Below are 14,053 nucleotides of genomic sequence, written 5' to 3'. Positions count from 1 at the left end.
TCGTGCGCGCCACTACTACGGTTACACTTACACAACCCAGCGTCATCAGTCCAATTATTAGTACTCGTATACGCGAGCAGGCAGGGCAGCAAGGCGATCCGATCGACCAAAGAAAAGAAATCATGTTCTGTACACCGATCATGATGGAGCGATCGGCGGCGAAATGAATGAGTATGAAAAATCTCGGCTTCATGATCCACATGAATGAAATACTCTACTGCCCAGTGCTGCCTGCAGCTGCGCCATCCCGATCCTGCCTGGTAAAGAAACAGGGAAGAAGGGGCGTCAGGTCGACCTTGACAGGACCGATCAACAAACCAACGTACATTTATGCTTGGGGATCTGCCCCCGGCGTCAGTCAAACTGATGAGATATACTGTACGTACATTCAGAGGATTCGGGGCTTTCACGGGAAGCCGTCCGGGTCAGAGGTCTTCTTCCGCGCGCCTCCGGTGAGCGGTGACGATAGAGTGTAATTCAGAGTGATGGGCTGACGCGTGCGCAGTGGAGTTAGAACGCAGTGACCCGCCGGAGGAGTAAAGAATCGTCATCCCATCCCGAGTGCTTTCGGAGCTTCCATCTTTGGCCCGCCCGCACGCCACCACCTCCTTCCCGTAACAAAAAGCAACGCTGTTGATAATTGCTTACGAGTATAAACAAGAGGGAGAAAGAAAGATGCGCAAAGGCTCCCCTCCTGGATCTTGAATTCTTGATAAGTTAAAGAAATGGCAGTAGGTCTATCCATGTAGATCCTCTGCGCTCCGGAAACTATACTTCTTCAGTCATACTACAACTGTAGAGGAAGAAGAGAAGAGAGGGGTAGGCAGGCACGCTAGACTGCAGTGACAGTATAAAAATGCTCTCCTCGCCCTCCTAAGCGAGCGCGGCAACAGGCAGCAACGGCAGTAGAAGGCTAGAAGCAGAGCAGAAGCCAGATCCGAAGCCGCCGCCGCCGCCGCCTCCGTCGAGCCCGGACAAGAACAGCAATCTCGCCAATGGATATGGAGATGGAGCTCGACGCCGCTCGCCACGGGTTCGCCAAGATGGGCTTCGGGTCCGTCCGCCTCTCCTCTCGCCCCTGCTACTTGTCTGTACTACTATCCTTGGCTGGAGCAGTAGCTGACCTCGGGGTGTGTGGTCGCAGGTGCAAGCACTATAGGAGGCGGTGCAGGATCCGGGCGCCCTGCTGCAACGACGTCTTCCACTGCCGCCATTGCCACAACGACTCCACGGTCTCTGCTCTGCCTCTCTTCTCCTTGCTCTCTTCTCTGGTCTGCTTGGGTTGATGATGCTCACATTTCTTTCGTTCTTTGGATAATCTCTGTCTTTCCAACTGCATCTTGTTCTTCTTGGATCGGGCTTAGAAAGACGGGCACGAGCTCGACCGCCACGCAGTTGAATCGGTGCGCACTTCTCTCACTGCTTCCTCCTCTTCATTTCTCATACTATCTATTATGTTCCCAGTGCCCGGAAATCTTGTTTCTTGACTTCACCTTCAGCTTTCTCGCTAACAAAACAACATTTCCTTTTTCCGTAGGTTATATGTCTCGTCTGTGACACCGAGCAGCCGGTTAGCATCTGACGGCGATTCCCCACTTTCTTCTTTCTTGTGCTGCTAATAGTCTAGTTTCAGAGTTTGGGTATAACACTAACAGTTTGGCACTGGTGGTGATCATCAGGTCGCGCAGGTGTGCAGCAACTGCGGCGTGTGCATGGGGGAGTACTTCTGCCGGGCGTGCAAATTCTTCGACGACGATGTGAGAATTGAGATCCCTGTCCCTGTGCCTGTGCTGGATTTGGATTTGGATTTGGTGGTGATTGGGTTGTTGTTGATGGGATCTTGCTGCTGCTGTGCAGGTCGACAAGGAGCAATACCACTGCAAAGACTGCGGCATCTGCAGGTAGCTACTCCTATCATATCTTCCGAACTGATGCTTAATTGAGAGACTGAGAGCACATGAAACCAGGCCAAATTATGCAAGATTGTACAAAATTCACAAATGAGTCTTCACTTTCATTCAGTTGTTGTACTTTGACACATCGCCCTGAAAGTTCAAGATGCCGAGCTGACTAACTGAAACTGTGATACATGCATCTTTTCCAACAGAGTTGGAGGCAAGGACAACTTCTTTCACTGCCACAAGTGCGGTAAGCAAGCATGATCCTTATTCCTTCCATGACACAGTCCGAATCACTCCGATTCACTCCGATTCCAACCATATATGTATCTCAATCCGCCGGGTACCGCTGCCGCAGGATCGTGCTACTCGGTGACCCTCCGGGATAAGCATGTCTGCATCGAGGACTCGATGAAGAACAACTGCCCGATCTGCTACGAGTACCTGTTCGACTCCCTGAGGGAGGCGTCGGTGCTGCGATGCGGCCACACCATGCACTTGCAGTGCTTCCACGAGATGCTCAAGCACGACAAGTAATCGCCTATGCCTTCCTATCGACCCACACATCCCATCCCTTTCGTGTGATCTTGTTCTTCTTGCTTGGATAGATAGATAACGCTATCCTCCACGTATCTGCAGGTTCACTTGCCCCATGTGCTCCGTGTCCATCTTTGACATGGAGAAATTCCTGAGGGCCTTAGATGCCGAGGTAAGTATTTTCTCAGTAAGATCCGTAGCATCAGCATGATTTTCATCTTGGGTTCCTTTTCTCTTCATGTTCTTGGCCCCGGCCTGAGATTTTTTTTTTGTATCTCTTTTTGTCAGATTGAGGCGAAGTTCTTACACATGGGAAAGGTCAGTGACACATTTGCAACTCACATATTTTTGTAGCCCTCAAATAAACATGTTTCTTTGTGAAATTTTATAGGAACATAATAAGAATGCATATGTACTTGTGGAAAAGAGTACTGCATAATTTTTTCCGCAAAAAAAAGTACTGCATAATTTCTGGAAATTTGAAAATATACTTTTTCTTAAAAAAAAGGCTTCAACTGACTCAGACTCATTACCACTATTCTTCTAGTAGTAGCAAGTTATATAAATGTGATGGTTTTCTGATGCCATTACTCGTGGCGTGTGTTTGTGGGTGGGTGCAGGGATGGATCGTGTGCAACCACTGCTGGGACACGACCCGGGTGTATCCGGGCATGGCGGGACAGAGAAAGTGTTGCCATTGCCAGTCCTACAACACCTGCAGGGTTGCTCCATCGGTGCTGCCGGCCTAGCAGCCACGATACCCGCTTCGGTGAACGCTACGATTATTTAGTACTAGTTGCGATTGATGTATTATTTCCAGTTCAACATGAACTGTGCAGACTGCAGAAGCATTATTATACACGGTCATTATTATACACGGTACCGATTTATATGTATGTACGGTGCCAATTTGCGAGAAAGAAAGATGAATGGAAAAACACCCGTCTCGTTGCAGTTTCTAGGGGAATTTGATGATATGTAAGTAAGTAAGTAAGATGTTGGGTTGTTGGTTATCTTTTGAGAAAAGATCCCACAGAAACCGGTTTGTGAAAAATGATTGGTTTCATATCACACATTCGTCCCTATGCATGAATGTATTGTACCTTGTAAATATTGATGTGAATGTAAAGCTTCTTATAATAGTTTATCCTTCCCGTCATAAGTCTTCAAGAATCATGAGCCGAAAGAACCTATAATGGGTTGTTTTTTAGTTGCAAAGAATTATGTATACTGCACACATAGCTCACAGTTATGAAAACAATGAACCAAGGATAAGAGAAAGAGCGAAAAAGGAAAAGCTTGTTCCAAAATGGTCGGGCTGGAGAAAGGCTATTATGGAATAACATGGAAATCATCACATCCTTCTCAAAGGACTTCTCCAATATCACTATGAGATGCAAAACCCGGAGGTTCTAGACATTTTGTATACATGAAAAAAAAAATCCTTACTTGTCAAAGATAATGAAAATGACCAGTCTAGTGTACCAACTACTATGGCAACATATACTACATGGATGAGGGTAGAATCCCCCTTATGGTCTATCAAATTTGTACCTAGCTATCTAGAAATGATAATTCACTAAGGATGAGGAATAAACATCACTATGTTGCTTGCTTGAGAATTTGGTTCGTTGGTATCAAAGTGTTTGTCTCAACCACGAAGTTCAAAATATCCACTCGGAAGAAATAGGCTGTTATTAGAACTCATGATTCGTAAGTACTCCCTCCGTTCCTAAATATTTGTCTTTCTAGAGATTTCAAATGGTCACCACATACGGATGTATATAGACATATTTTAGAGTATAGATTCACTCATTTTGCTCCGTATGTAGTCACCATTTGAAACCTCTAAAAAGACAAATATTTAGGAACGGAGGGAGTATTTGAATAATTCCTTTTTTTAGAAAAGGATTTGAATAATTCCTTCTGCACTGTCTGAAAGGTTCATACCATACTAACCATTTCAGCATCCACATATGCTTGCAAACAGAAGTCTCCTGGTATCTTTTCCCTCCTGATGGTATGGATTGCACACCTTAAAGTCTGCAACATATTCTGACATTAGAAATGGATGCCTCTGAACTAAGCATCCAAGCAACCTGTAGGTGAGGATAGATTCTACTGACAGGTAAGTAACCATAATGGAACTAGAAATGACAGGTAATTGGGTTACCTAACTAAGTAGCATATGATCCAATCAGTGGGCGAAGCAAATCCTTAATTACGCTGTTCAGGAAATACAGGGCGGGTTAAAGGTGCACCAATATAAGAACCGAAAGTCAAATAGTAATTGTAACCCTAATGATACCAGAAGAACAATCCTAATGCCAGAAGAACAATCCTACAAAAGATAATATAGTACACTGAGCCTTGCATTTGATTAGGCAATATGGCTGAAGATTTTAAGGCCAAAAAATTCTCTAAGAAATCAACAATACAGAATCTCTTAGGAAAATGGAAACTTCAGTATGATCAAGAGGTCAAGCAGTGCTGGCGAACCATTCCATCATATATCAAGAGGACCCAATCAAATTTGAACAAAACTAGAAAGAAAAGGAAAAAATTCGAAGCAAAATACTTTGTGTTTGGTGCTGAACACTGCTCTGTTCTTTCCTGAGTATCATATTCCTTGGCAATAAATCAATAAATATCGTTTGCTGCTCCGCGCTCACTGCTTAACTTGTTAGTCTGTTACATGGTTTTCAAATTTGTTTTTCTTGTTACAAGGATGCAATGAAAAGGTTGTTTCTTCCTCCTCCTCCTCGTCTGGCTTCCGCCCCATCTGGTCAGCGAGCAGCCCAAGCAAGTCCCATATCTCGAAGCGCCTCGGATGCGCCTGGTCGTCAGCGACGAACGAGCTTAGCTCGCCATCGATCTCGACCGCGCTATATGCCGGGACCTTCTTGAGCCCCCGATTTCCGATCAGCTTTCGCACCCTCCGCGCATCATCCTTGCGGTTGGCGTCCAGATAAATGTTGGACAGCTGGACATACACGCCCTCGTCCGCGCCCATGCCTAGCTTCTCAAGCTCCTTGGCTGCCACCTCTGCCAACTCGACATTGCCGTACATCCGGCAGCCTGCTAGGAGAGACCCCCACACCGATGCGAGTGGGGTCATCGGCATTGTCCCGATCAGCCCCACCGCATCCTCCAGCCGCCCGACCCGGCACAGCATGTCGACCGTGCAGCTGAAGTGCTCGTGCCCCGGGGTGACCCCGTACCGCCTGCGCATCTCCTTGAGAAGTCTGAGCCCGTCTTCAACCTTTCCGGCGTGTGCGCAGGCGGACAGCGCCCCGAGCACCGCCACGCCGTCCGGGCGCACCCCGTCCTCGCCTGCCATCCTCTCCAAGCACGCCACTGCCTCCCTCGCCATGCCGTGCACTGCGAACGCGCCGACCATGGTGCCCCAGACGTATTCATTCCGCTCCGGCATTCCCTCGAACACCCTGACCGCCTCCTGTAGGCAGCCGCACTTGGCATACATGCTCACCAGCGCCGACCCGACGAACGCGTCCGCAAGCAGCCCCGGCGCGTTGCTCTCCACGTACCGGTGCACCCACTCCCCGCACTCCAGCGCGCCGGACTGGGCGCACGCCGCTATGGCCGTCGTGAGCACGACGGCATCCGGCGCCACCCCGTCCGCGAACATGGCCCTGAACAGCGCCAGCCCCTCGGCAGCCATCCCGGCGCGCGCGTACGCCCCGATGACCAGGTCGTAGTGGATGGCCTCCCGCCGCGGCAACTCGTCGAACACCCTCCGCGCGTCGTCCGGGCGGGGCGCGTGGAGCTGCAGCAGCGCGGTGGTGACGTAGTGGTCGGAGGGGAAGAGGGCGTTCTTGAGGAGGAGCGCGTGGAGCTGCGGGCCGGGGGGCGGGGCAACGGGGGCCACGGCGGCGGCGGAGAGGGCGAAGGGGAAGGAGAGGTGGTCGGGGCCGGGGAGCGGCGAGGCGGGGGAGAGCATGAGGAGGAGGAGGCGGAGGGCGAGGAGCGGGTGGGCCTGGGAGGAGGCGCCGCGGGCGAGGACGCGGAGGAGCGAGTTGAGCGCGACGAGGGAGAGCTCCGGGTGGCGCGGGGAGAGGCCGGCGGTGGTGAGGAGGGCCTGGACGGGGAGGAGCGGCGCCGCGGGGGCGGCGGCGGACGGCCGGAAGCGGGAGGAGAGGAGCGAGTGGCAGAAGGCGAAGGTTGCCTTGGGGATGTACGGCCGCATCGCATGCTGGTTTGGTCTGGCTGGGGGAAGCAGTCGGCGGGAATGGGAGAGACCTCTGTCTTCATCAAGAGGGCCGAGTTGCTGGCCCTGTACTCCCTCCCTATCTTTGAAAAAGAGAACCTTGTAAATTTTGGTTTTAAGTCAAACGGTGCAAAGTTTAATTAGAGCATCTACAGCCGACCGTCTCAAACTTGCCTTAAACACGCATGCCTCAAACGTCCGACCTGACCGGCATCCCTCATATTCAACTTAAATATGAAGTGGATATGAGGCGCCCGGGTGCATCCGTCACATCGGACCCTGGCCAACACTGGCCCACACATATATTTCTCCCCACCCGCTTGCCGTATCAAACCCTAGCCACTTCATTCCACTCCCTACACTCCCCTCCCCCACCCAAGCTCCTGCCCGGCAAGCTCCGACCTTCTCCAGCATAACAGATAGCGGATTCGATTCCTTCACCTCCAGATCCGTCGACCCCAGGCTCATCCCACGCGGCCCCTGACAAGGAGATGACCGTTCGGCTTGCGCTCCGCCGCTCCCGGGAGGAGGCCCTTGAGGCAGCGCTTAGACTCCTTCCATTAGGAATCCATTCCGTCTGTCCAAATGGTGCATGGATCCGACACTAAGTGTGTCGTTGCTGCCTCACCGGAGGTCGTGCGGCCCGATTGGCGTTCAAACGCGGTGGAGGACGCGGAACCCCTCCGTTGGCACTCCGAGGCCATGGACGCACAATGGGTGTCCATCAACCCAATACATGGCACGACGTGCCCATCATGCGAGGCAGCGGGCGAGTGAGACGGCGGTGGACGTCGGCGAGGCGGAGTCGCATTCTCCGTCGCCCCGTATGGTGCACCAGTCCAGGCACCACAACCGCGACGTGACGGATGTCGTCGGCTCGTCCCAAGACGGATCCATCATCGATCTGAAGTCCACCGACACCGTTCAGGTTCCGGGCTCCGACGAGGAAGAGTAGGGAATGGGAGACGGCAACGACTTGAGTCCCTTGAGCCGGCTCGTGTCACATGCCCTACTCTACCTTGCCGGCGACCAGACCAACACTCTAGGAAGCTCAGCCTACCGCCGGACATGGGCACGGCGGAACCAGAGAGATCCGCTTAAAGATCGGTTTATGTTGCATGTAATAATATGGATTTGAGATTTCTAATTTGAGATGCCCGGATGTAGAATCAAATAATTGAGGCGTGACCGGTCATTATCCGTGGACGCGTTGAGGAGTCGAATGTGCCATGTCCGGTTGTAGATGCTCTTAAACTTATGATCAAAATCATGAACAATAAAATAGAAAAACAGACATAATATATAAATATATTTTGTTAAGTATCTAATGACATTAATTTGGTATTGTAGTTTTTGATATTTTTCTATAAACTTGATCAAACTTGACACCGTTTGAATTCAGACAAAATTTATAAGGCTTCTTTTTCAGAGACATGTGTAGTAGTAAAGATGACCGTTGATAGTCACGTGTCTTCATTTTCTAGTGTCAATTGATATACCCCCTTTGTTTTTTGCTCTGCATGTCAGATCTCGGTAGGACAAATCGTCGGCCCACAATTGCTTCGACATAAAATTGATGTCATTGAATTTGTATCATGAAAATTACATATTAATAGTATAATTGTTTATCAAAGGCTTGTCCTAAGAACCACAATTGCCCCCCGATTCGCCTGCGGTAACAACAGCCGTCGTCGTGCGTTGGAGTTGGGGTGGGTGGGTGTATGGCTGGTGAGGAAGGCAGGGAGTGCAGCGGACACTGCCGGACAACGGGGATGAAAAAAATTCTAGTTTGTGTCCACTTCGGACTCAAATCAGGAGTAAATTTAGGATGAAAATGGGTCTGAGCGAGCACAAAAGGGACAAAGAAATGGCAAGGGTCTGCACATTGGGTCTTCGCTTTTGTCCGTTTGGACTCAAACAGATACATGCAGATCAAATGGGGTCATGCGTTGGAGTTGGCCTTAGTGAGACATTCGTTGTCGTGTGGGCATTCGTCGACCTCCACCTCTACAACCAAGATTAGCATTACCACAATAGTGCGAACTTCGAGATTACTTGCTTGATAGTCTTGCCTTGTGTAGATTGCTTGCTTGTTGTAGCTCATCATTTAGGGTGTATCACCCAATTGCGTTTCTAAAGAGCTTACTTTTCTGGAATCCCCCTCTAAAAATCAACTAAGGAAAGTAAAATTTGGTTGAGGCATCTTTGATCCTTCACACTGTAAATTCTAATTCCACCTCTATAAATTGTCAAATATTGGGAAACCAATAGAGAGCCACCCGACATTTTTTCCGTCGCTGCAAACTTCTGTTCTTCCGCAATCCCATCTGGAGGCCTTTTTCAGTACTCTGCCAGAGGGGGAATCGATCACGGAGGGCTTTTGCGTCATCCCTGCTGCCTTCCGATGATGCGTGAGTAGTTCATCACAGACCTACGAGTCCATAGCTAATATCTAGGTGGGTTCTTCTCTCTCTCTTTGATCTTCAATACAATATTCTCCTCGATCTTCTTGGAGTTCTATCCGATGTAATTTTCTTTTGCGGTGTCTTCATTGGGATCCGATGAATTATGGGTTTATGATCAGATTATTCATTGAAAGTAATTGAGTCTTTTCTGAACTTTATTATGCATTATTGTTATACCTTAGTATTTCTTCTGATCTATCTGTTTGGTTCGGCCAACTAGATTGATTTATCTTGAGCAGGAGAGGTGCTTTGTAATGGGTTCAATCTTGCGGTGCTCTGTATCCCAGTGACAGAAGGGGACAAGGCACATATTTGTATTGTTGCCATTAAGGATAAAATGATGGGGTTCATTCATATTGCTTGAGTTTACTTTGTCTACATCATGTCATCTTGCTTAAGGCGTTACTCTGTTTTTCATGAATTTAATACTATAGATGCATGCTGGATAGCGGTCGATTGGTGGAGTAATAGTAGTAGATGCAGGCATGAGTCGGTCTACTTGTCTTAGACGTGATGCCTATATGCATGATCATTGCCTTGAATATTGTCATAACTATGCAATTTTCTATCAATTGCTCAACAGTAATGTGTTCACCCATCATATGTTATGTGCTCGAGAGAGAAGCCTCTAGTGAAAACTATGCCCCCCGGGTCTACTTTAATCATATATAAAATCCAAAAATACCTAGCTGCAATTTTATTTCTTTTATTTTGTTTTGCAATTTACTTTTCTACCTATCACTATCAAATTAATCCTTGCAAGTAACAAGTTCAAGGGGATTGACAACCCTCTTGCTCGCGTTGGGCGCAAGTATTTGCTTTTGTGTGTGTAGGTGTTGTTCACGAGGCTTTGTGTGATTCTCCTACTAGATTGATACCTAGATTCTCACTAAGGGAAATACTATTGGGAAAGGTAGCATGGAAAACAAAAAAATTCTTGTAAATACAGGCTTCATCGCAAGTCTATATAAAACCATATGCTTTGATTACTTCATCAAAGCGTATATTCCAACTCTAAGATGCTTGCACCAGTCCATAGATGGATCGCTGGAGCTTGCACACTTTTTTAGCACCTTTAGGATCGATAAAACCTCTTGGTTGCATCATATACAACTCTTCTTTAAGAAATCCATTAAGGAATGCAGTTTTGACGTCCATTTGCCAGATTTCATAAAATGCGGTAATTGCTAACGTGATTCGGACAGACTTAAGCATTGCTACGTGAGAAGGTCTCATCGTAGTCAACCCCTTGAACTTGTCAAAAACCTTTTGCGACAAGTCGAGCTTTGTGAACAGTAATATTACCATCAGCGTCAGTCTTCTTCTTGAAGATCCATTTATTCTCTATGGTTTGCCGATCATCGGGCAAGTCTACCAAAGTCCATACTTTGTTCTCATACATGGATCCTATCTCAGATTTCATGGCCTCAAGCCATTTTTCAGAATCTGGGCTCATCATAGCTTCTACATAATTCGTAGGTTCGCCATGGTCTAGTAACATGACTTCCAGGATAGGATTACCGTACCACTCTGGTGCAGAATGTGCTCTGTTCGTCCTACGAGGTCCAGTAGTAACTTGATTTGAAGTTTCATGATCATCATCATTAACTTCCTCTCTAGTTGGTGTTGGCATCACGGGAACATATTTCTCTGATGTGCTACTTTCCCAATTGAGAGAAGGTACAATTACCTCGTCAAGTTCTACTTTCCTCCCACTCACTTCTTTCGAGAGAAACTCCTTCTCTAGAAAGGTTCCATTCTTGGCAACAAAGATCTTGCCTTCGGATCTATGGTAGAAGGTGCACCCAATTGTTTCCTTAGGGTATCCTATGAAGATGCACTTCTTCGATTTGGGTTCAAGCTTCTCAGGCTGAAGCCTTTTGACATAAGTGTCGCAACCCAAACTTTAAGAAATGACAACTTAGGTTTCTTGCCAAACCATAGTTCATACTGATGGGGAACGTAGTAATAATTCAAAAAAATTCCTACGTGTCACCAAGATCAATCTTGGAGATGCTAGAAACGAGAGAGATGGAGTGCATCTTCATACCCTTGAAGATCGCTAAGCGGAAGCGTTACAAGAACGCGGTTGATGGAGTCGTACTCGCGGCGATTCAAATCGCGGAAGATCCGATCCAAGCGTCGAACGGACGGCGCCTCCGCGTTCAACACACGTACAACCCGGGGATGTCTCCTCCTTCTTGATCTAGCAAGGGGAGAGAAGAAGTTGAGGGAGAGCTCCGGCAGCATGACGGCGTGGTGGCGGTGGAGCTCGTGGTTCTCAGGCAGAGCTTCGCTAAACACTACGGAGGAGGAGGAGTTGGAGGAGGGGAGGGCTGCGCCAGGGAAAGGGGTGCGGCTGACCTCCCACACCCTCACTATATATAGGGGGAAAGTAAGAGGGGGCCGGCCCCCTAGATGCATCTAGATGGAGGGGGCGGCGGCCAGGGGGGAGACTTGCCCCCCAAGCAGGTGGGAGGCGCCCCCACCCCTAGGGTTTCCAACCCTAGGCGCCTTGGGCCCTTGGGGGGGGCTGGTTCCCACCCATATTCAGCCCACTTGGTCCCCCGGGGTAGGTGGCCCCACCCGGTGGACCCCCGGACACCTTTCGTGGTCCTGGTACAATACCGATAACCCTCGAAACCTTCCGGTGACTGAAACTGGATTTCCCATATATAAATCCTCACCCCCCGACCATTCTGGAACTCCTCGTGACGTCCGGGATATCATCCGGGACTCCGAACAACCTTCGGTAACCACATACAATTTCCCATTACAACTCTAGCGTCACCGAACCTTAAGTGTGTAGACCCTACGGGTTCGGGAACCATGCAGACATGACCGAGACATCTCTCCGGCCGATGACCAATAGCGGGATCTGGATACCCATATTGGCTCCCACATGTTCCATGATGATCTCATCGGATGAACCATGATGTCGGGGATTTAATCAATCCCGTATACAATTCCCTTCGTCTATCGGTATGTTACTTGCCCGAGATTCGATCGTCGGTATCCCCATACCTCGTCCAATCTCGTTACCGGCAAGTCTCTTTACTCATTACATAACGCATGATCCCATGGCTAACTCCTTAGTAACATTGAGCTCATTATGATGATGCATTACCGAGTGGGCCCAGAGATACCTCTCTGTCATACGAAGTGACAAATCCCGGTCTCGATTCGTGCCAACCCAACAGACACTTTCAGAGATACCTGTAGTGCACCTTTATAGTCAGCCAGTTACGTTGTGACGTTTGATACACCCAAAGCATTCCTACGGTATCCGGGAGTTGCAAATCTCATGGTCTAAGGAAATGAAACTTGACATTAGAAAAGCTCTAGCACACGAACTACACGATCTTGTGCTATGCTTAGGATTGGGTCTTGTCCATCACATCATTCTCATAATGATATGATCCCATTATCAACGACATCCAATGTCCATGGTCAGGAAACCACAACCATCTATTGATCAGCGAGCTAGTCAACTAGAGGCTCACTAGGGACACGTTGTGGTCTATGTATTCACACATGTATTATGGTATCTGGTTAATACAATTATAGCATGAACAATAGACAATTATCATGAACAAGGAAATATAATAATAACTATTTTATTATTGCCTCTAGGGCATATTTCCAACAGTCTCCCACTTGCACTAGATTCAATAATGTGGTTATATTGTGATGAATCGAACACCCATAGAGTTCTGGTGCTGATCATATTTTGCTCGTGGAAGAGGTTTAGTCAACAGATCTGTGACATTTAGATCCGTATGTACTTTACAAATATCACATGTAGATGCCGCCACGATGCTTTGCTTGCAATTGCACCAGCTCATTACCCCACCATTCAAAATATACATGTATCCAGTTTGTGACTTCGAGTCATCCAGATCTGCGTCAAAGCTAGCATCGACGTAACCATTTACGACAAGCTCTTCGGGACCTCCATAAACGAGAAACATATCCTTAGTCCTTTTCAGGTACTTTAGGATATTTTTGACCACTATCTAGTGTTCTATTCCGAGATCACTTTGGTATGTCCCTACCAAACTTACGGCAAGGTTCACATCAGGTCTGGTACACAGCATGGCATACATAATAGAGCCTATGGCTGAGGCATAGGGGATGCCACTCATCTTTCTATATCTTTTGCCGAGGTCGGGCATTGAGCTGTGCTCAATCTCACACCTTGCAATACAGGCAAGAACCCCTTCTTGGACTGATCCATATTGAACTTCTTCAATATCTTGTCAAGGTATGTGCTTTGTGAAAGACCAATGAGGCATCTCGATCTGTCTCTATAGATCTTGATGCCTAATATGTAAGCAGCTTCTCCAAGGTCCTTCATTGAAAAACACTTATTCAAGTAGGCCTTTATGCTTTCCAAAAGTTCTATATCATTACCCATCAAATAGTATGTCATCCACATATAATATGAGAAAAGCTACAGAGCTCCCACTCACTTCCTTGTAAATACAGGATTCTCCATAAGTTTGTATAAACCCAAACGCTTTGATCATTTCATTAAAGCGAATGTTCCAACTCTGAGATGCTTGCACCAGCCCATAGATGGAGCACTGGAGCTTGCACACCTTATCGACATTCTTAGGATCGACAAACCCTTCCGGCTGTATCATATACAATTCTTCCTCAAGGAAACCGTTAAGGAATGTCATTTTGACGTCCATTTGCCAGATCTCATAGAATGCGGCAATTGCTAACATGATTCGGGCGGACTTCAGCTACGCTACGGGTGAGAAGGTCTCATCGTAGTTAACTCCTTGAACTTGTCGATAACCCTTAGCGACAAGCCAAGCCTTATAGACGGTCACATTACCATCCGCGTCAGTCTTCTTCTTAAAGATCCACTTATTCTCTATGGCATGCCGATCATCGGGCAAGTCCACTGATATGTC

General features: G+C 47.9%; 2 protein-coding genes across 2 annotated transcripts; one reads left to right on the top strand and one right to left on the bottom strand.

The window, feature by feature from the left end:
- Positions 1 to 719: 719 nt before the first annotated feature.
- LOC125550536 (E3 ubiquitin-protein ligase SRFP1-like) lies at positions 720 to 3,506 on the top strand. The gene is made up of 11 exons (XM_048713561.1): positions 720 to 1,054; positions 1,145 to 1,232; positions 1,365 to 1,403; positions 1,538 to 1,570; positions 1,680 to 1,757; positions 1,858 to 1,901; positions 2,108 to 2,148; positions 2,257 to 2,431; positions 2,538 to 2,607; positions 2,724 to 2,753; positions 3,056 to 3,506. Exons 1-11 carry the CDS (start codon positions 996 to 998, stop codon positions 3,182 to 3,184), a joined length of 786 nt encoding a protein of 261 aa, XP_048569518.1. The 5' UTR covers positions 720 to 995; the 3' UTR covers positions 3,185 to 3,506.
- A 1,513-nt stretch (positions 3,507 to 5,019) lies between these two features.
- Positions 5,020 to 6,721, bottom strand: LOC125550535 (putative pentatricopeptide repeat-containing protein At3g28640). The gene has a single exon (XM_048713560.1). It carries the CDS (start codon positions 6,640 to 6,642, stop codon positions 5,119 to 5,121), a length of 1,524 nt encoding a protein of 507 aa, XP_048569517.1. The 5' UTR covers positions 6,643 to 6,721; the 3' UTR covers positions 5,020 to 5,118.
- Between the last annotated feature and the right edge of the window lie 7,332 nt (positions 6,722 to 14,053).

This window comes from Triticum urartu, chromosome 4 (assembly GCF_003073215.2).
Source record: "Triticum urartu cultivar G1812 chromosome 4, Tu2.1, whole genome shotgun sequence".
Classification (NCBI taxonomy): domain Eukaryota; kingdom Viridiplantae; phylum Streptophyta; class Magnoliopsida; order Poales; family Poaceae; genus Triticum; species Triticum urartu.
The sequence above is the reverse complement of the archived record's forward strand: the minus strand, read 5'-3'. Positions and strand labels throughout refer to the sequence as shown.